The sequence below is a fragment of the Symphalangus syndactylus genome, chromosome 22 (assembly GCF_028878055.3).
Source record: "Symphalangus syndactylus isolate Jambi chromosome 22, NHGRI_mSymSyn1-v2.1_pri, whole genome shotgun sequence".
Classification (NCBI taxonomy): Eukaryota; Metazoa; Chordata; class Mammalia; order Primates; family Hylobatidae; genus Symphalangus; species Symphalangus syndactylus.
Window position 1 is genome coordinate 30,938,906 of NC_072444.2, and position 22,518 is coordinate 30,961,423.

General features: G+C 50.0%; 1 protein-coding gene across 31 annotated transcripts in view; it reads left to right on the forward strand.

Annotated features, from left to right (window-relative positions):
- The window catches only part of NPHP4 (nephrocystin 4), a 135,908-nt gene that overhangs the window by 27,964 nt on the left and 85,426 nt on the right, over positions 1-22,518 (forward strand). For 25 of the 31 annotated variants that reach the window (XR_010118963.1, XR_010118965.1, XR_010118964.1 and 22 more), the window contains 6 exons: positions 1,234-1,406; positions 3,146-3,210; positions 8,494-8,649; positions 16,225-16,361; positions 20,698-20,879; positions 21,723-21,849. Coding sequence is in view for 28 of the 31 variants with exons in the window: in XM_063631903.1 (XP_063487973.1) it covers positions 1,234-1,406; positions 3,146-3,210; positions 8,494-8,649; positions 16,225-16,361; positions 20,698-20,879; positions 21,723-21,849 (840 nt within the window). In the remaining 3 variants the exon portion in view is untranslated. Of the gene's footprint in view, positions 1-1,233; positions 1,407-3,145; positions 3,211-4,963; positions 5,207-8,493; positions 8,650-16,224; positions 16,362-20,697; positions 20,880-21,722; positions 21,850-22,518 lie in introns of those variants that run through there. The other 6 variants (XM_063631915.1, XM_063631916.1, XM_063631917.1 and 3 more) reach the window with 3 other exon arrangements.

Genomic DNA, 22,518 nt, shown 5'->3' on the forward strand with positions numbered 1-22,518 from the left:
AGTTGCACTCTGTTACCCAGGCCGGAGTGCACTGGCGTGATCTCGGCTTACTGCAACCTCTGCTTCCCAGGCTCAAGTGATCCTCCTGTCTCAGCCTCCCAAATAGCTGGGACCACAGGTGTGCACCACCATGCCTGGCTAATTTTTGTATTTTTGGTAGGGATGGGGTTTTGCTATGTTGCCAGGTGATCTTGAACTCCTGAGCTCAAGTGATCCTCCTGCCTCGACCTCCCAAAAGTGCTGGGATTACAGGTGCGAGCCACCACCCCAGGCCCCTTAATTTTAAATAAAAACAACTGCATTGAATTTAACGCAATAGAAAAGCAGCAGCAGAGTGAAGGTGCTTTCATTCCCAAGTGGGAGTGCCCGTATGAGATGCTGAGAGGGGTTTGAGTCTTCTGTGCTGTCTTCCCAGGCCTCCTCTTCCTGGGCCTGGCAGGAAGGTGGAGGCAGAGGCTGGCCATTTGCATGTTGGGAATGGGAAGGTGTGAGTGGAAAACCTTTTGAGATCAATTTGAATATCATCTACTTGGCTTAGATCCTGAGAAATCTTTTAATAAAATGATTTCAAGGTGATTTTTGGCATAAAAAGACTTTAGTCTTTTGGGCTCTGAACTGGGGATAATTACTTAGCACATAAAGAAATCTAAGGATTCTTCTTGTTAATAGTTTAAATACAGTTCAGATGGAACTCAAAATGGTTACGCACGAAGCAGCACTGGGAAGGTGTGATTGAAGTTGTCTGTGTTGAGTGTCAGGCGATGCTGGGAGCGTGAATTGATCAGCACATGCATGTGTTTGTAGTGGTGGATGTGTTATGTCTTGGGCTGATCTAACCATGGTCCTACCTGGTATGTCCCCCTGCAGGGTTGGGTGCATAGCCGCTCTAGCCCCTTTCTGCTCCAGTGGGCCTGGAGTCTGTTGATGTTTCTTGTGGTGGAACTCCTAGGGGATGGAAAGTTCCTGGAGCGGAAGCAGACGTCTGATGCCCTCGATGTTAGGTGCTCTGGAATAAAGAGCTCTGACACCAACATTCGAATCTGTGGGAGTCACCTCAGTGTGCCCACTTCCCTGGCATCCTGCAGAGATATGATGCACCACATAAGGGCATGGTAGAGGGTTCCTGATGCTGTGGCACGTGTAGGAAGGCGGTCTCGGGGGTGGGGACAGCGCCCATGTCCTCTTTGTATGTGTCCTGAACACTCAGACCATCCTCTGGCTTCTGTTCTGCAGCCCTTGTATTTTCACACATCCCTAAACCACCCTCATATCGTGGCTGTGGTGGAAGTGGTCGCTGAGGGCAAGAAACGGGATGGGAGCCTCCAGACATTGTCCTGTGGGTTTGGAATCCTTCGGATCTTCAGCAACCACCCGGACTCTCCTACCTCTGCTTCCCAGGACAAAAGGTACCTGCCTTGTTTCTACAACCGTGGGGTTTTCCAGCGTCTGTCTTTTTTTTTTTTTTTTTTTTTTTTTTTTTTTTTTTTTTGAGACAGAGTCTCACTCTGTCGACCAGGCTAGAGTGCAGTGGTTTAATGTCGGCTCACTGCAACCTCCGCTTCTCGGGTTCGAGCGATTCTCGTGCCTCAGCCTCCCAAGTAGCTGGGATTACAGGTGCCATGCCCAGCTGATTTTTGTATTTTTAGTAGAGACGGGATTTTGCCATGTTGGCCAGGCTAGTCTCGAACTCCTGACCTCAAGTGATGCACCTGCTACCATGTCTGGCTAATTTTTGTATTTTTAGTAGAGATGGGGTTTTGCGCCTGGCCAAATTCCAGCATCTTTCTATGGTGGTTTAACTGCTCGTCTTACGGTGGCAGTAAAAAACCGTATGTTTGTCATCTAAAGTTGTGTGTCCATAATAGCATAGTGTGGGATGTGTCTTGCTTGGGGGTTTGCCTTTTTTGACAGGGTCTTGCTCTGTCACCCAGGCTGTAGTGCAGTGGTGCAATCTTGGCTCACTGCCACCTCCGCTTCCAGGCTCAAGCGATTCCTGTGTGTCACCCTCCCACGTAGCTGGGATTACAGGTGTGTGCCACTATGCTTGGCTAATTTTTGTATTTTTAGTAGAGACAGGGTCTCCCTATGTTGCCCAGGCTGGTCTCGAACTCCTGGGCTCAAGAGATCTGCTCGCCTCAGCCACCCAAAGTGTTGGGATTACAGATGTGAGCCGCTGTGTCCGGCTGGGTTTGCCATTTCTAAGTGACTTAAGGAATTGTTCTTTAGGCCGGAGTAAGGGCCGGCTTTGGCCACGAGCGATGGATTTGAGGTAGTATGGATATGGGCCAAAGTCCTACTCTAGCACTGATTCTCCGTGGGACTTCAGGCAAGTGATTTGAGCTCTTGGACCCTGAATTTATTCATCTGTATGTGAGGGGTAATGATAATGCATATCTCGTAAGTTCTGCTTGAATATTGAGCGATGTGTTTTTCACAGGTGCCTGGCGGGCAGTAGGTGTTCATTCAGCACATGCTGGCTGGGTGTCTGCCGCGTGCCAGGCTCTGTGTAGGAGCTGGACGTACGGGTGGATAGGCTGGTGCATCATCCTTTCAGCCAGGGTTAAACCCTACATGTTTACTCCAAATCAGGGTTTCTCAAGCTTGACACCACTGACTTTTGAATGGATAATTGTTTGCTGTTGTGGGGCTTTCGTCTGTGCTGTAGGATGTTTAGCAGCATCCCTGGCAACTCACTAGATGCCAGGGCACCGCCTCCCTGCCCCCCGGCCCAGTTGTGACAAACGAAAAAAAATGTCTCCAGACATTGCCAAATGTGCCTTAGGGAGCAAAATCATTGCTGCTTGAGAACCACTGCTCCAGATATACAGCTGTGGAAATTCCTCAGATGTTGACTTTCTTGAGACATTTCAGAGTTTTACAGATTTCCATGGTGTTTTCCAGGAAAGGTCCTCAGTTCTCAGGCTGCCTGGGTTGGGGCTGCGTGTGTGCCAGACATGCTTGGCCACGAGCACCGAGGGCTTGGGGAGCTGCTGCTGGCCTCAGCTGCCTCTGCATTCCGCAGAGGATGGGACTGGCGGAGTTTAGAAAGCTCTGGTGGGTGTGGTGGTGGCTGAGGCCTCCACGTGCTTTCCTTCTGAGAAGTACGCACGTGGCTGACGAATGTTCTCTGGGTCCTGTCTTCCAGGTTGCGGCTGTACCATGGCACCCCCAGAGCCCTCCTGCACCCGCTTCTCCAGGACCCCGCAGAGCGTAAGAGCCAGGCCTGGCCTTGGCAGCACTCGCTGCTCTCGTGCCTTCCATGAGTGTTCCCCACCTTTAGCTCTGAATGGGATCTTTCTCAGTGTAAACCGCTGTCCGCTTAGCTAATTTATCTAAGAGGTTTTGGCAGATGTTTCGTGACCTTGGACTTTTGGCAGAAAGTAAAGAACTGAAACACACCAGCCCTGAGGGAGGGCATTGGTTTGTGGGGATGAGCACGGGAGTGCCTGTGAGAGCCGCCTGGAGGGAGGGGAACAGCTCTGCTCACCAGATGAAGTAGTAGCTCTCTGTCACCAGCCACTGGCTGTCTGAAACCTCTGACCGCACAGCCATCGGTTATCTCCAGCATGGCGAGGCCCCATGGCTGAGAGGCTGCCTTAGAGCAGAGCAGGGGTTGGTGGGGAACTTTCTGCTGTTCCTCTGTGACCAGGCGTTCCCAGGCAGCCAGAGGGAGCCATTTCAGAGGGATGGGGATGATGGTCTGCTCTGCTGCTGCCTGCCTGGAGGATGACAGGAAGGGTGTGTGGTGGGAGGGGTGGAGATGGGCTAGAAGGACATCAGGGAGGCTCAGAGCACAGAGGCTGTGCTTGCCTAGCAGTTGGGGGAGTGTGGGTGGGGAAGAGTGGCTGGAGGTGGGTGTGTTGGGGAGGGTGACTTTCTGTCTCCTTGAGGTGAGATGCTGCCTGGATTCCTCGAAGCGGATGTCATGTGTGCCTCATGGCTTGTGTTAAAAGTCAAACCTGGCTGGACACGGTGGCTCAGGCTTGTAATCTCAGCACTTTGGGTGGCTGAGGCAGGTGGATCACTTGAGCTCTCAGGAGTTTGAAACCAGTCTGGGCAACATAGTAAGACCCTGTCTCTATAAAAAATACAAAAACTTAGCCAGGTGTGGTGGTGTGTGCCTGTAGTTCCAGCTACTCAGGAGGCTGAGGTGGGAGAATCATTTCAGCCCAGGAGGCAGAGATTACAGTGAGGTGAGATTGCACCACTGCACTCCCGCCTGGGTGACAGAGTGAGACCCTGTCTCAAACAAAACAAAACAAAACGTCAAACCTACTCCTTTTGCCCCTCACTGGTCTTGGTGACAATCTCGTGATAGGAGATGTCAGCTGAAGAGTGATGAGGTTCCTGAGACTGGAAAGGAGAGCTTCATTTCTCATAAAGGGCTGCAGCCTGCCGTTGGCCTTTCTGACAGGCTGGGAAGTGTAGCCTCCGGCCAGAAGCCAGAAACAGACCCTTTGAGGGAGGGGCAGGGGGAAGAGGAATTTCTGCTGAGTGGGGGTGAGTCTGCTTATTTTAATAAGCCCAGGAGGAGCCATGCGTGTTTACAAGAGAAGCGTGCACGTGCGCAGCTGAGTCCCGTGCCGCTTCATGGGACACAGTGTTCAAAACGTGGTGGCACTAGCGGGACCTGAGGGGGAAGTTCTTGGCCCCTTGATGTCAGAAGGCGAAAAAGGGGACACAAAAGCCCTCCCTGCATGCCCTCTGTGGACTATCCAGAAGAGGGGCAGCGGCAGCGGTGGAGTCTCTAGAAGGGCTGGTTCCAGTCCTGAGGGAAGAAAGGCTAACGGTGGTTAGCATGGGCCGGGGCATGTGGAGGCCTGTGTGGTCCCCCTCCTGTCACTCCCGGACCTCAGTTTTCAAGGCTGCTCTGGAGTCCTCTAGGCCAAGAGGAGGTCCCTTCAGTCCACTGGGGGCTCAGGATATTACTTTTAGTTTACTGAGAACAACCAGTCAGAAACTTCATTGCTGAAGATTGGCTTTTAGGTTATTTTTCAACTGAATCTAATTATTCATATGCTGGGATTTTCTCTCCAGAAGATATTCTTAGAACAAAGTAGACAGCCACCGTGTTCACTCCATGTCCACAGTCCACACGTCCGTGCGTCCGTGTGGAAGCTGTTGGCCCTGAGTGGAGGCTGTGAGGAGGAACCTGCTGCGGGGCCCTTCACTCATCCTTGCAGTGGGCATTTCCCAAAATTTGCTGGTAATGGCAATACACTCACATGATTCAGAATCCAAAAGTATAAAAAAGTGCTGGGTGCAGTGGCTCACACCTGTAATCCCAACACTTTGAGAGGCTGAGGTGGGCAGATTGCTTGAGGCCAGGAGTTTGAGACCATCGTGGGCAACATAGTGAGACCCTATCTCTACAAAAAATACAAACATTAACTGGGTATGGCGGTGCGCCCCTGTGGTCATAGCTACTTGGGAGGCTGAGGTGGGAGGATTGCTTGAGCCCAGGAGTTTGAGGCTGCAGTGAGCCATGATGGAACCACTGCACTCCAGCCTGGGCGACAGTGAGACCCTGTCTCAAAAAAAAAAAAAAAAAAAAAAAAAAAAAAAAAATATATATATATATATATATATATATATATATATATATATATATACATACATACATATAAAAAGTTCAGAGTGAGGTCTCCTTTCCCCATCCCTTCACCTGCTACCAGGTAACCTCTCTCTTTGGGTTCTTGTGGATCTGTCACTGGCGAACTGAGTTCTTTTCCCACTTTGTATTGGCTGCAAAGAAAGAATATCCAATTGGAAAAGGTAGTCAGGTTTTACTCACTGGCCAGGGAGTGGAGAAGGGAGCCCTTGCTTTAAAGGCACCTTCTCCCTGGACAGTGGGAGGCATGGAGATGAAGGACCGGGTACGGGCTGGGAGGGTGGGACTCCAGGCACTCCGACGCAGATCATCACGTGCTTCTCCAGGCATGGCTTGTACAGAACACGTGGCAGTCTTCTCTTGGAGAATGGTCTTTAGCATTAGAATGATATGCTAATGGTCTAAAGGCAACTGGGGCTCACCTGTTCTAGTTTGCAGCAGTTTTGTGGGGCTCTGTCTCTCTCTGGTATTTGGTCAGGGGTCAAGAAGCTCTGGTGGCATCCCTGCCATCTGGTTCCTTTAAAGCAGCTATACCCATAGATAAACGGACTGAAGGAAAACAGTGAGAAAAAGGAACTTTTGCTGTTATTTCATCAGGGCTGCCCCGATAACAGACCCTTCCGGGGTCGTTTTACGGACACAGAAGCTAATGCGCATGTCCAGTATTGCATCTGATTCTTGACCTCTTCTTACTCAGTGTTCCACACCTTGCTTTCTTCCCTTACAATTTATCTAGAAGAATGTTTCCTATCAGTACACAGAAAGCACTCACTCTTTTTACAGCTCTGTGGTATTTCGTGGAATTGATGTATCATGATTGATTGAATAGACCTGCATACCCGACCCTTAGGTGGTTCTGTAAGAAGAGGTTGGGCCAGGCGCGGTGGCTCACGCCTGTAATCCCAGCACTTTGGAAGGCCAAGGCAGGCGGATCACCTAAGGTCAGGAGTTCAAGACCAGTCTGGTCAACATGGCGAAACCCCGTCTCTACTAAAAACACAAAAATTAGCTGGGTGTGAGGGTGGGTGCCTGTAATCCCAGCAACTGGGGAGGCTGAAGCAGGAGAATTGCTTGAACTCGGGAGGCGGAGGTTGCAGTGAGCCGAGATCATGCCACTGCACTCCAGCCTGGGTGACAGCAAGATTCCGTCTCAAATAAAAAAATAAAAAGAAAAGGTTAGAAACCGCGTTGCAGTGGGTGTCCGCCCTTCCCCTGAGTGTGTGCGTGAATTCGTAGGGCAAAATCCTGAAGCGGGTGGCTGGGTCTGAGGTCTGAGCATTTGGAGTCTTTTCCTATTTCTCCTGTGTGCCCTGCCCCCTGGAGAGGTTGTGACTCCTGACTAGCCACTCAGGTCAAATGCCTTTAGCAGTATTTTAAGTTTTAAAGTAAGCAGATTCCATGTTTGAAGTGGTTAGGTACTAAAAAAATACAGTGTTTCACTAATTTCTTTTTTTTTTTTATTTTGAGATGGAATCTCCGTCACCCAGGCTGGATTGCAGTGGTGCAATCTCGGCTCACTGCAACCTCTGCCTCCCGGGTTCAAGCGATTCTCCTGCCTCAGCGTCCCAAGTAGCTGGGATTACAGGCATGCGCCACCATGCCTGGATAATTTTGTATTTTTAGTAGAGATGGGGTCTCACCATGTTGGTCAGGCTGGTCTCAAACTCCTGACTTCAGGTGATCCACCTGTGCTGGAATTATGGGCGTGAGCCACTGTGGCAGACCTAGTTTTTCACAAATTTCTTTTTCTAATAATACAGTAGTTCATATTTAGCTCTTTATGAAATCAGAACATGAATGAGCTGAACTTGTGACTCTCAGCAGCTGTCCCTGGCCCGGCCACAGCTGGGACTTGAGCCGCCTGAGACCACGTGCATGCCCTGTGCCTCGGGAAGTGGTGGACTTCCTGTCACTGGAGAAAAATCAGGCCTGAGCAAGATTGGCCGTTTGGTGGGAATGTGAGGAGGGCAGCCCAGGCCCTGTGTTTCGGGGGTGTGCCTCTCCCCACACCCCCGTTTCTGGGGATGCTGTTCCTTCCACCTTCAGGGCCTGCCTGCCCTGTGGTGTAACCATGCTCCTCCCAGGTGTCATTTCTCCGGGGTCTTTCCTTCATGCCCTTTTTCTTCCTCAGGTTTCCCCTCATGCTTTACCCACACCTGTCCCGTGGTTCGGATCCAGTTCTCCCGTATCCACATGTTTGGTCTTAGCCATCACTCCAGGAAAGTGGCACCTCCCTGAGGACAGGGCTCCGTCTCTGATGCTGCTGGCCTCCCTCCAGTGCTGCCCTGCTCCTTTTGGGGCTTGGTGGATACAAGTGCTGACACGCAAAGGCAGGCAGGCCTCGGGCCAGGGTGTCCTCCAGGCCCCTCTGATGGCAGGGACCAGCGAGACCTGGGGAAACTGCATAGCCTATGCCTGTCTGTGCTCTCAGGAGACTGAGGGAAGTAGTGGGTGGGAGAGATTTTATGTTGGATTAAAAACTGCACCTCCAGGCCAGGCGTGGTGTCTCATGCCTGTAATCCCAGCACTTTGGGAGGCCAAGTAGGAGGATCACTTGAGCCCAGGAATTTGAGGCTCCAGGGAGCTATGATTACACCACTGCTCTCCAGCCTGGGCAAACAGAGTGACACCCTGTCTCTAAAAACAAAAAAAAAGAAAAACAAAAAAATCAAAAAATGTTTTACATTGTAACTTTACCAGAGAAGGATATTAAAGATCAGTGCCTTTCACTTTGAGGCTGAACAGAGCACTACTTCACTCTCCCTAGAAAAGTCCCTTTCCTGTTTGTGGTGTTTCTAACATTCTTTGTTTATTGGCTGGTTTGACTGGAAGCACCTTTGCTTTCAGCTATCAATTGATCACATTGGTATTTTCTTCCCCAGAAAACAAGCACATGACCCTCATTGAGAACTGCAGCCTGCAGTACACGCTGAAGCCACACCCGGCCCTGGAGCCTGCGTTCCACCTTCTTCCTGAGAACCTTCTGGTGTCTGGTCTGCAGCAGATCCCTGGCCTGCTTCCAGCTCATGGAGAATCTGGTAAGGGCGTCTTTGATTCTCTCCACTTGGTGAGGTGAGTCTGTCCTAGTTCACAGTGAAACCTTGAAGGCACTGGGCTCTTCTGGGGGCAGTGTGGGCCGAGCGCCCCTCTGCAGCTCAGCAGGACGGCCTGGCTGGGGTTGTGGGGGGTGGAGGAGGATGGAATGGCAGTCTAGTTTCCGTTTCCCTCCTAAGTGGTGTCTCACATCCTTCGAGTCATTTCTGGCTGCTTTGGTTGGGAAAATGCTTTCGTGAGAGACAGAGTTCAAGTCTCTGTGACCATAGCTAGGAAGACCACTGGCTGGATCTCACCCACACAGCATCACATCAGTGACCTGATGATGATGATGATGATTTTTAAATTAAGGTAAAATAAGGATAACATAAAATTGGCCATCTTAGCCCTTTTAAAATGTACAGTTCAGTGGCAATAAGTACATTCACATTGTAGTGCAGCCGCCAGCACCATCCATCCCCGAGCTCTTTCTTCTTCCCTGGCTGAAGCTCTGTCCCCTTCTGCACTGACTCCCTATTCCCTACTCCCCTAGCCTCTGGCAGCCACCCTTCTGCTTTCTGTCTTCATGATTTCAATGACTCTAGGGACCTCATAGTACTGGGATCATGCAGTCCTTGTCCTTCAGTGGCCGGCATTCTTTAGGAAGAGAGGGGAATTGCTCTGTTCATCCTGAGAGTGAAATGTCTTCAAAGTTCTGAGCGGAATGTTTTCGAGGCTCATCCATGTTATAGTGTGTGTCCCAGTTTCCTTCCTTTTCATCTTAAGGCTGGATGATATTCCGGTCTATGGATGGACCATGTTCTGCCGATTGTTTTGTCAGTTAACACTTGAGTTGCTTCCACCTTCTGGCTGCTGTGAACATGGGTGTGCAGTGACTTGAGGATTTTTGGAAACTGAAATTCGTGTTAAAGGACAAGGGCTCTGTCTTGGTGTGGTTTTCAGAAGTTGATTCTCTGGTGGTGGAATTGGGTCTACCCCAGCAGCCATGGGAGTGTTGGGGGTGTGCTCTGCTGTAGGAATCTGCTGGGCGATCCTCATGGCCTGGGCCGCATGCTTCTTCCAGGCACTTCTGGAGACTTTTGTGTGGCTTTCTTGAGAACTCCAGGAGAAGGGACACACCAACCTCCTTCTACCTGTCGTGTGCTGGAGATTTCCTGGCACCACCAGAACCTTGGGTGTCTTGGGTGACTGACTCCCCGCTGGGTTCCAGGAAGAGCAGGATTTGACCTTGTGTGTGAGGGGCGGGGACCGAGAGCAGTGCTGTGCTGAGAGTTTGGCTCATTCTGGACCCTGAAGAAAAGGATGCAGCTCGGCTCCACCACGGGTCCCTGGTTGTCGGCGATGACAGCCCTGTGCGTCTCACAGGCATTCTGGTTGGTGCCGGGGTGTAGATGTTATTATCTGAGTTAGTTAATTTCTTCGATAGGTCTATGGTGGACATCATCATTGTGAAGTCACTGTTTTTCCAGCATTCCAGGGAGGAGAGGGTGAGAAATGAGAAGGGAGGAATGAACTCTGAACAAGAGCAAGTGTGGGGTTGCAGTCTGGGTCTGTCCTAGCTCACTGAGCTATAAGTGCTCTCCACACCCGCTTCGGGGTGTCTTATTACCCCTGTAATCTGCCTGCAATCCTCTGAAAGGAAGTAGGAGACAGAGGGAAGGCCTCATTGTCACTGCTGTTGTGTTGAGCAAAGAGAACATGAAAACCTGTGTCTGGCTCTGAGACCTGGTCTGTGGCTTGTCCTTCTGGCCCCTGCTCTGCTGGCCAGGGAGGGCCCCTGTATTCGCTGCTGTGAGATGTTGCCTGCTTGATACTGTTCATCAGGACTAGCTGTGAGTTGCCACCTGGTTGATACTGATCTTGGAACTAGCTGTGTGCTGCTGCCTGGTTGATACTGATCTTGGGACTAGCTGTGAGATGTTGCCTGTTAGATACTGATCTTCAGGACTAGCTGTGAGATGTTGCCTGGTGGATACTGATCTTGGGACTAGCTGTGAGATGTCACCTGGTGGATACTGATCTAGGGAGTAGCTGTGAGATGTCACCTGGTAGACACTGATCTTCAGGACTAGCTGTGAGATACCGCCTGGTTGATACTGATCTTCAGGACTAGCTGTGAGATGTCACCCGGTTGATAGTGATCTTGGGACTAGCTGTGAGATGTTGCCTGGTGGATACTGATCTTGGGACTAGCTGTGTGCTGCTTTCAAGTCAGCTGTGTCAGTCTTACTACCTGGGAGTCTTGGAGCCGGAGGGGTAGTCATCACTTTATGATTTGCCCGTGGGTGTCAGTAGAACTGCAGACCAACAGAATTACCTGCAGGTCACTGGACTGGCTCAGCCTCGTGACTAGTACTGCAAATGAGAAGCCGTGGTGCCCCAAGAGGACAGGCCTGGTTTTGTTCCTAGTGTCTTGTGTCCAGCTGGGGCCAAGGGGGCCACAAGATAGGAGACAGAGTTTTGGATTAAAGAGGTTGAGCCTGGGGTGCATGATTCCTGCTCCTCATTCTTAAAGGCCATGCTTCGGAAGAGGTCTGGCCCGTTGGCCTCAAGTCGGCCTTCCAGGTGTGGAGCAGCGCCGCAGCTGGCCCATCACCAAGGCGCCGAATGAATGCTGGCAGTGCCTAGAACGTTGCAAAATGAATGACATTTTATACTGCTGGTGTTGAAAATCTAGTGTGCAGGGGATCTGAGGGCAGGGCGAGCACATGCCATGGTGTCCGGAGGGAGGGAGGGAGGTGGACTGACTCACTCCACCAGGTAAGGGCTGCACGTGCCCTTCGGAGAGAAAGGATAGGTATCTCAGCAACACCTGCCGCCCGCCCCTGCCCCTACTCCTGGAGTTGTTTTAGGAGAGAAACACAATTTGCCCAGCCTTTCTGTTGTGTTTGGGGTGCCAGTGCCGTGTGGGCCCTGAGGCTACTTTCTTTTTATTTTACTTCTTAAACTTTTTCAATTATATATATAATGACAGCCAGATTTTTCTCTCTTTTTTTTTTTTTTTTGAGACAGGGTCTGGCTCTTCTTCAGGCTGGAGTGCAATGGCACAATCTTGGCTCACTGCAAACTCCGCCTCCCATGCTCAAGTCATTCTCCCACCTCAGCCTCCTGAGTAGTAAGGACTATAGGCGTGTGCTACCATGCCTGGCTAATTTTTTTTTTTTTTCTTTTTTTGAGACAGTCTTGCTCTGTCGCCCAGGCAGGAGTGAAGTGGCACACTCTTGGCTCACTACAACCTCCGCCTTCTATGTTCAAGTGATCCTCCTCCCTCAGCGTCCCAAATAGCTGGGATTACAAACGTTCACCACCATGCCCGGCTAATTTTTGTATTTTCAGTAGAAATGGGGTTTCACCACGTTGGCCAGGCTGGTCTTGAACTCCTGACCTCAGGTGATCCAACCACCTCGGCTTCCCAAAGTGCTGGGATTACAGGCGTGAGCCATGGCGCCTGGCCTCTAGCTAATTTTTGTATGTTTTGTAGAGACAGGGTTTCTCCATGTTGCCCAGGCTGGTCTCAAAACTCCTGAGCTGAAGCATCAAGAAATCCACCTGCCTTGGCTTCCCAAAGTGCTGGGATTACAGACATGCGCCACTGTGCCTGGCCTTGAGGCTGCTTTCTCATGGCTATTCCTGGCCAGTGCCGATGCAGCTTGTCTGTTGTGTGCCCCTTTTATACAATGCTAAAGACCATTTTAAAACGACAAAGTTCATGTGTATTCAATACATTTAGTAAAAACTGAAAGTCTTCCCTTCTAGTCTTAACTCCGTGGAGAAAACCACTGCTTATAGTTTGGTGTATACTTTTTACATATTCACTAATTCATTCATTTATTCAACAAATATTTATTGAGTAGACACTGTGAAGCAGGCCCTGGGCTGGGTGCTGAGGATGTCTCATTGCACTCTTAGGAGATAGGTCATAGGTCTCTCTTGAATGGATTTTGGTAAGGGCAGACCTCAAATCTAACCACAGTCACCAAAGGCAATAGAAGGTGTTTTAGAGTAAACCTGGACTAGCTCAAAGTCATTTTCAGTCCTGCTTAAATCATTCCTAAATTTAGTTTTCATTCTACTGCCACTATTACAATGTTCTTGTTTTTTGAGGTGCATTCTGGTGAATTAAATATCCTTAGCAGAAGAGCTATGTCCCCGGGAGACTGTCGTCTGTGGGAGCCTGTTAGGGCCTAGGGGAATCTCAGGGGCTCTCCAATGGATGTCAGTGGGAAGGGGGTTCTTGCTTGTGAAGGGTTTGCTGCCAACCCCTATTTTCTCTGTAGTGTGCTTGTGGGGGTCCCAGAATAAAATGGATTGTTGTAGAGTGGGGTGTGTTTTTCCATAGGAGAATGTTGTTATTGGGAATTCCATTCCTAGCCAGAGACTTGGCAACAGATAAATTAAAGGTAGGCCAAGCTACAGAGCATGAAGGGCAGAACGCCTCCACTGCAGTGGGGGGTCACTTCTGCCATGGTGGGGTTCGTGTCTGTCTTGGTTGCTGCTGTTGGCTGGTTAGTTGAATGAGTGAGTGAAAGAATGAATGATTTCAGATAGTAAAAGGATGCTTGTTGGGTTATGCTGGAGGCTGACAGACCTGTGGTGGGTGTCTGCTCCATGTCTAGCCACAATGTGAGCTCGGGGCAGGTTTCCCAGCCTCTCCAAGTCTTTGCTTTTGTTTTTCCTTTATAAAATGGGGACAATAATAGGGCCTGCTCATAAAGATGTATTTGGGGAGAAAATGAGATGGTTTGGTAAAGTACTAGTGTTTTCATCATGCAAGTTGTGTCTTATATTCAGCCCAGATCCAAGCCTCCTACAGTAGAGCGTCCTGGGAGGTCTGATCTGTTTGCCCTTTGCTAGCCCTTCAGATGTGCGAAGGCAACATTTAGCACCAGGCCCAGCTATGTTTTTGTTCAGGCCTGGCCTCTCGAAGGTCACAGAGTAAGTTGGTGGCTGAGCCAGGCTTGGGCTGAGGTGCTTTACTCCAGAGCCCGTGATGCTTGCAAGACGTGGCCTGCCAAGCTGGCTGAATGAGGATACCCAGGCTTGTCTGGCTTCCCTGGGCCCTCCAGAATCTGGAAGGTTCTACTTACTGCAGATGTAGCTCCTCAGTCTGGCTGTCCTGGTGGGAACCCATCTTTCCTCCCCGATGACTTCCTGTGCATGGGACTTGCATCTTCAGCTCTCTGTGTAGACCAGGGTCACAGCTATTGGAATGGCTGTTGGGCCTGGGGGTGCGTGTGTGCCCTGGTCATGGGGTGGCCACACAGAACCTGTTTCCTTCCCAGCCTGGGCCACTTCCAGGAACACTGACTTCTGCCCCATCCCAGATGCCTGGTAACCCTGATCCCTCCACTGAGTTGCTGCCTCTTGAGATGGGGCACCCATGGCACACAAGTGATCTTTCCTAAAGGAAGTTGGTCTGGGAAATGGCCTTTGTCCTCCGTTATTTTAGTTTTGTCGTCCTTCCCCATCCCCCTAGCTTTTTGAAACATTCTGTTAAAATTTTTCTTGGCTTACTGTAATTGTATATATTTATGGGGAACAGTTTGATGTTTCAGTACACATATGTGTTGTAGAGTAGATCAAATGAGAGTACTTGCGTGACCATGATCTCCCACACTTATCATTTCTGTGTGGTCAGGACATTCAGAAGCTGCTCTTCTAGCTCTTTTGTATTTTATGGTAACTTACTGGTAACCATCATTACCCTGCTGTGCAGGAACAGCAGAATTTAGATTGTAACTTGTACCATGACCCCTTGACAACCTCTCCCTCCCCTCCTCAGTCTCTGGTAACCACTGTTCTGTGCTCTGCTTCTATGTGTGTTCTTGGCACCTCTTTAAAAATCAGTTGGCTGTAGGTGGCATGAATTTATTTCTGGAATCTCTATTCTGTTCCATTGGGCAAACCTAATGTGAGTTTGTGATGGGGACAATATAGAAAACTATAAAGAAGAAAATAATCCACAATTACTGCCTGCATATATACATGTATACATGTAAGTGCACATACTTTTAAATACCATTGCTATCAAATGGAATAATAATCGTTTTATATGTTACTATTCTTTTCACTTACAATATTATGATTATTTCTCAATTTATTAAATCTTTGACAGTATGATTTTTTTTGTTCTTATTCAGCAGGAATGAATAATAGTTTAGTGAACATTCCGCTATTGAACATTTGGTTGTTTCGATTTTTCTCTATTATAATAAAGTTTCAATAAATATTCTTGCACATAAATCTTTGCTTCTGTCTTTGATTATTTTCGCTGAATAAGTTCAAAAAGTGGAATTACTGGGGCAGAAAGTGATATTTTAAAGCTTTTGACATACGCAAAGGCAAAGGCCATCCTGACTTCAGCAGGATAGTAGAGTGCTCTTTTGATGGCAGTTTCATCAGCATAGAGTGTTACCTCAGTGTTTTCTTTTTTTTTCCAACTTTAAATTAGGTTTTAAAAATCTACATATCTACATAAGTAAAAGATCGTTAAAATATAGAAAGAGATGGAGCTAGGACCAGAAGAAGATGACAGTGGTGGAGAAAGAAGGGGCAGAGTCCACGGGTGTGTGTAGGTTGGGAAGCTCATCCTTCCTCCTCCTGGATGAGCCTTTGCTTTAGAGCAAGTGGAGAAGGCTCCCTAGGCAGCCCAGGGTCCTTCCCTCTCTCAGCCAAGGTTTTTCATGGGCCTGCTCTGTACAAGACCCTGAGCTAGGTCCCTGGGGCCACTGTCCTCTGGATGGGACCCTTTTCTCGTGGTGCCGTTCAGGCTGTATTTTGCTGGTTGCCTTGACAGGCTCATGCCCGCTCAGTGTGTTTGCAGATGGTTCAAGGTAACGCAGTAAAGTAAGGAGCAGCGTGGCTGGCCGTGTTCCTGCTGGAGAGAGAGGAGGGAAGCCATGCAGGGCAGCAGGCTGCAGGGCCGCACGTGTCACTTTGCCTTCTCCGATCTGTGTTCTTTGAGTTGTCGAATTATAAAAACTGTTCCTGGGCCAGGTGTGGCGGCTCACGCCTGTAATCTCAGCACTTTGGGAGGCCAAGGCAGGCAGATCACAAGGTCGGGAGTTCGAGACCAGCCCGGCCAATATGGTGAAACCCCATCTCTACTAAAAATACAAAAATTAGCCGGGTGTTACGGTAGTTGCCTGTAATCTCAGCTACTCGGGAGGCTGAGGCAGAAGAATGCCTTGAACCTGGGAGGTGGAGGTTGCAATGAGCCGAGATCGGACCACTGCACTCCAGCCTGGGCGACAGAACGAGACTTCGTCTCAAAACAAACAAACAAAGCAAACAAACAAACAAACAAAAAATGAAAAACAAAACAACACAAAAAACTGTTCCTGGAGGAGGTTTGGGGTAGATTTGGGACTGCTAATGAAATCTGCATTTGCTTTATTGTTGTGGAGGCTTGGCTTGGGCCTTGTGCTCTGTCTGGGGGTCCCGAGCACCCTTCATTGCTGCAGGCCCCGGCTGAGGCTGGGGTGGGTGGGCACCCTCGGTGGCTGCCAGTGGGTGTTTTATTCCCAAGGATGATCCTTTTCGCACCCTCGCTGTTTCAGGCGACGCTCTCCGAAAGCCTCGCCTCCAGAAGCCCATCACGGGGCACTTGGACGACTTATTCTTCACCCTGTACCCCTCCCTCGAGAAGTTTGAGGAAGAGCTGCTGGAGCTCCACGTCCAGGACCACTTCCAGGAGGTGTGGAGTCAGAAGCGTGATGGGGGGCAGGGTGGGGCCAGGCAGGGGTGGGGCCCAGGTAGGGCAGGGAGGAGGTGGGGCAGGGTAGGGGTGGGCAGGGCAGGGGAGATCCTGCATCTGATGCTGCTGAGGAGGGCCCTGTGGCCCTAAGGATGTAGTTCTGTCTTTTCCCCCCTTTCTGGAGCTGAATTGGACCTTTAGGGACCCCTTTCCTCCACAGCCAAGGCCTCCACAGAGCCTCCAGTTGTTGTTTTAACTTGAACAGTGACAAAGGTGCTGTTGGCCTGAGATGTTAATGTTAATTCTGGTAGATCATGAAATAGTCCTCATTTAAAGTAAACAAAGTCACCACATGAGCATAGGGAAACCCATAGAACCCTTCCCATGTTCAGAGGACGTCGGCGGGGACATGGGGCTCATTTCCGGAGGTGGCTGGAAGCCTCAGTCATCTCACCCACCTTGGGCCCCTGGGAAGGCGCCTCCAGACTCACCGTCCCCTTGGCCTGCCCGTGTCATACGTCATTGTGTTCTGGTCACTGAGAGCCTGTTCATACTCCCTGCTGTTTCTGTCTGTCGCTTTTCAGTGTATGGGTTTGTCCAGGTGGCCTGGCAGGGCGTCTGGAGGGCTTGCCCATCTCTTAGGCAGAGGCTTTTGAGCCTGTTTGCCTGTGGCCCCCGGGAGGGTTGTCCGCATCGTGCGGGTGCGTGGAGCTCAGCCTGCCTAGTATGCAGCATGCGCTGGGGTTTCCTCTCCGGCCTCGTCCCAGCGATGCCCTGGCTTGCAAGCTGTAAAACACCAGGGCCAGGGAGGTTGTTTCGAGAGCTCCTGTCACCTCTGACAGCAAAAGTTCTCTTTGATTTTCTGTGTAGAAGCTTGTTTGTATGCCAGACAAGACTTGGAAAAGCCTTTGCAGGTTTGGGGACTGCTTATGTTTTCTAGGCAATAATCTGTCCTTGGTCTGGAAAAATTGGGCCTGATGAACTGTCACAAATAGTGTTGGAATGAGGTCTGTCCGCCCTGGCTCTTCTGTCCCCAGCAGCAGTGGGAGCAGGCATGTGGGACGGAAATTGCCTGGTTCTGCTGGGGCCCTGGGCTCAGCCCCCTTGCCCGCGCCTTCGCTGATGGTCACCAGATGGAGTGGGGAGAAGAGGGGTCAGTCCTGGCTGCTCGCAGCTCTGGAAGGAGGGGCCCTCAGACCTGGGTTGTGGGCAAACCACTCCTTGTTCCCCCTCCTAGAACGAGAGAGAGTCTTCACTTTCAACTTCAAAAACAAGGAGAAAGAAACTAATTGCAGAGAGCCAAGAGACTGGTGTGGGTAACATCTTGCTATTGCATCGAGTCCTCTTCATGTCACACCCTTTTCATGATGAGTCCCACAGAAGCGCACAGAATGCGATTGTGTGACTGCGCGACACGAGGAAGGATGGCAGAGGGAGGCCTTGGGCCCCGGCACCCACAGAGGCACCCTCGGAGCCCCGCGGGTCTCCTCCAGCTGCACCTTCCTCCCCGCCCATTCCCTCAGGCCTTTGTACTAATCACGTCTTAGCTTTCTGTTCTGGTTTTACCGCCTATCAATGCATCTCTGAACGATATAGGCTTGCCTGCTTTTGACCTATCTTTAAATGAAGTCGTACTTTTTTCTTCTGTTTTGTTTTGCTGCTCTTGCTCAAGACCGTGCTCCCGTGGGAGACTGTCTGCAGTGGCTGTGGCTCCATTTGCTCACTTTCTTTGCTGGATGGTCGTCTGTGTGAGGGCACCAGGATTTATGAATCCATTCTACTGTTGATGGACTTTTGGGCTATTTTCAGGTTGGGGCTGAGCATTCTTCCATGTATATCCTGACTTTTAGTAGAATCTCGAGCAGGAAGTAAAAGGGACTTTTTTTGAAAATCCTCATGGGCTTGCAACGAGCTGGCTGGTCCGCTGGGGGCTGCTGGTCTAGGATGACCTTGGTTGGGATGGCGTGGCTCCTGTGGCCTCTCCTGTGGCAGCCAGTCTGGGCTTGCTTTCATGGAGGCAGATGTTTAAGAGAGGAGTTGGAAATGCGCAGACATTTTCAAACCTCTTTTTGGATTAAATTTGTTACTCTCCCATTGGCCAAAGCAGGTCACTGGCCAAGTCCAGAATCAGAGAGGTAGGGGACTCTAGGTTACAGGACAAAGGGTATGGCTTTAAAAAAGATCCCTTACCTGGAGCTGCGAATGAGTCCTTTACCATGAGGGTTTGGTGGAATTCCCAGGATTTTGCCAACTCGGCCGTAGCTCCTGGGGGTGGAGGCAGAGTTGGGCACAGTGCCTGCCCTCCTCCCTTTGACCTTCGAGGCTTGGGTACTGCCGTGGCGCCAGGTCCTGAAGGCTGGTGCAGTCTGTCAGGCTGCCATCCTTGATTGGTGGCATATTTTGCTCCTTAGGTATTGGGGGAAGGAAATTTTCTGAGGAAGTGTCCCTGTCATGTTCACTTGAAAGTCCCAGAGAACATTTTTTTCACTCAGTAGTCAAAGAGGTCTTTTAAAAACATAAATTCATCACTTCTTGGCCTTTTGGGTAAGATCAAGGGTAAAAACATAAATTCAGCCATTTTTCTTCTGTGTTTAAAGCCTGCTGCTGGCTTCTCATTGCCCCTGGACTGACACCTAGGCTCCTGGTCCTCCAAGATGCATGTGGTTTGGTCTTTGCCGGTTTCCCCTGCCTCACTATGTGCTGTCTGCTGGGCATGGTTTGGTCTTTGCTGGTTTCCCTACTTCACTGTGTGCTGCTTCCTGGGCCTGTTTTGCAGTCCTGGATTCAGGCATGCCTCTGCCTGGGCGGCCTTGGACTCATCATGCTTGTCCCTGCGTGGGTCCTGGAGCATGTAGCTGACTTTCCTGAATGTTCTTCCTGCACATCTCTGCGTGTTTCCCCTCTGGCTTCAGGTCTGGACGGGGTCCCCTGACTGTCCTGCAGGGACGCTGTTCTCCGCCCTTGCCACCGTTTCTCTACCCGTCACCCCGCGTTCCTCCTGGGTGCTCAGCCCTTCTTGGGAGCAGCTGGCCTTCTTATCTGTTATTGTCGGTCTCCTGTGGTGAGTGTTTGTGTCACCAGGACAGGGACTTTGTTTTGTTTACCATGGCACATGATGTGCATGAACGGGGTTTGGCACATAGTAGGGCTGTAATATTTAGTTGTGAGAATGCATGATTCAGGTGCTCATCCTAGTAGTCTATGAAGTTAGCAAGTTATTGTGTGTGTGTGTGTGTGTGTGTGTGTGTGTGAATGAGCTGGACTTGTTTGCTCCGTACCCATTCTTGAAAATGCAGTTCTACATAATATGGTCTTATGTAAACACAAAGCAGAGAATAGGATTGAAACAGCAACATGACTGTTTCCTTGGTGTAGTTCCTGCAGTTTTCTCATTTTTCAGGGCGGATTGTGTGAGGGTAGAGTTGTTTGAGGAATATCATCGTTGAATTTTATACAGTCTCATAAGAATCACTTTATTGTGTATTTTTACTATCTTTGTATTTTTGTTCCAATCCAGCTGGCAGATACTCAGTTATCTGCATAGTTTTATTTTCGTTATCCAAAGACTAATAGGCTGAATTTAGGTCTGTTCAGCTTGATTAATGGACAGTAAAGAAAACTTGAAAATTTGAGGATCATTTTGCAAAGATCACATAATTTAATAAACACTAATAGCCGGGGGAATATCTTTGTTCATTTGTTATAGTGCCTGTACATTTTTGTTAAGATGAAACACTTTAATATCGAGTGACCACTTTGGGGCAGATTCTGTTTTTATTGGTTTATGACTTAGTGCCTAAACATATTTCCCTTTGTACACCCAGTCTCAGGTCTCTGGGTAGACAGAGTTGAAATGTGATGAGCTCTGCTTCTGAGCACCTCTCCATCATCGTCCAGGGAACTGGGCCCCAGCGAAGTGGGCTCTGGGGAAGCAGCCTCTGGGAAAGGGGGGCTCCGGGGAAGTGGGCTATGGGACCTTGGAGGAGTCTTGAAGGAGCCAAATACGAGTTTGTGGCATCTTGAGAATGGTCAGCTCAGCTTTGGAAAGCTAGTGTCGGGGTTTGGGGATTGAGGCATCTGAGGGTGTGCGTTGCTGAGAGGATCATGCTGTGTCGGAAATGCCAAAACTCCCCGGGCAGTGCCCCAAGGCCAGTGGCTGGGATTGGGTGCTGTATCTGTCATTTGCTTGCACTCATCTTGACTAAGCATCATCCGATCTGCAGTTATCTGCAACTTCTGCTCCAGTTTCTTCTCTCTGCTCACCTCCCCCAGGGACTTCTGGCGAGCTCCCTCTTCCCGTCTGTGCCAGGGCTCATTCCTTCTGTGCCTCTTCCAGGGATGTGGCCCACTGGACGGTGGTGCCCTGGAGATCCTGGAGCGGCGCCTGCGTGTGGGCGTGCACAACGGTCTGGGCTTCGTGCAGAGGCCGCAGGTCGTTGTACTGGTGCCTGAGATGGATGTGGCCTTGACGCGCTCAGCCAGCTTCAGCAGGAAAGTGGTCTCCTCTTCCAAGACCAGGTATTGTCTCTTGGGTCCCCAGGGAGGGGTGGGGATGTGCAAGGGATCACGATGAAATGAGGTCATTTGTGCATGTCAGGTGTTGACTCACCCACGCGGGAGTTCTTCCTTGTGTTTCTTTCCTCTTGGAAGTTGTGCCCATTAGGAACAAACCTTGGAGTTGGAAGTTCGGAAAAAGCCCCCCCCCCCTTTTTTTCCTTTTGTGCTCTGACAATTTGGGGGTTAGCATTATGGATGCTTCCAGCTGCGGCTGCTGAGGGTCTGTGAAGGCCTTGCATGCTGCCTTCTAGGCGTGCCCTGTGATTAGTTTCTCATAGGACGGAGAGTCGGGGCAGCAGCTAGACCTGCTGCTCTGTATAATCCAGTGCTTCCCAAATCAGGTGTCACAGACATCACTGCAGGGCGTCATGCCTTTCCTCTCTCATGGTGCCAGGCAGAGGCCAGGTGTCCTCTGCCATAGGCCAGCCTTGAGGAAGGAACCTCCATCCTCTGTGGTATTTCCTGGTAACTTGGCCGTATCAGGCCTGCAGGCAAGCTTTGGTAATTCGGAAAAGGCGTTGAAAGAGCAATGAGAGGCTGAGGCGGGAGGATTGCTTGAGCTCAGGAGTTTGAGACCAGTCATGGCAGCCAAGTGAGACCCTCAATTCTTAAAAAGCAATGGTTTGGTGAATTTCCGAATCATTTGGAAGAGCATGCGGTGTTACATGGTGGACTTGCCGTGGCAGCAGCACCCCTGTGTCCCCCAGGGTGTCCCCTTGGCTGTTGCTGACAGTGGTCGATGTGGACGCGGGAGACATGGGAGCCCGAGCTCTAATGCGCCCCCGGTTTGTGTTTCTGACCCAGCTCCGGGAGCCAAGCTCTGGTTTTGAGAAGCCGCCTCCGCCTCCCGGAGATGGTCGGCCACCCTGCATTTGCGGTCGTCTTCCAGCTGGAGTACGTGTTCAGCAGCCCTGCAGGAGCGGACGGCAATGTAAGAACAGCTCTTTTGCACTCAGTTTCCTCTGGTGATGAACTCTGTGTGTGAGGATAAATGTAGTGGGCATGAATGCTTTTTCCATTAAAAACAGGCATGATTATTATAAATAATAAGTAAAAATCACTTTACTGACATTTACCAGCTGATTGTAAGGAATGTTACAAAGGATACAGACGAGATGGAGAGGGCAAAGAATGTGGGAAGGATTTGGAGCTCCCATGCCCTCCTGGGCACCGCCCTCTGGGCACTTCCGTGGGTTCAGCTGTCCAGAGCTCTCTGAAGTCAGTCCTTTTGGGTTTTGATGAAAACTTCATTACGTAGACATGATTGATTAAACATTAGCCATTGATGATCAATGTAACCTTCAGTCACTCTCCTCCCCCTGCCTTGGTCTTTCTGTGAGCAGCCCCATCCTGAAGCCACCTAGGGGCTACCAACCACGGTCATCTCATTAGCACACAAAAGATAGCACTTCGGAGATTCCAGGGGTTTCAGGAGTTGTATACCAGGAAACTGGATGAAGACCAAATACTTAGTTCACAAATCACAGGTGCATTCTGCTGGCTGGGAGTAATGCATAGGTCAGTAAGTTTCGTGTATCATAATAGTGTTAATTCATGATTATTGAATCGGTAATTATTTTGAAAAATGAGGCCATTTTAA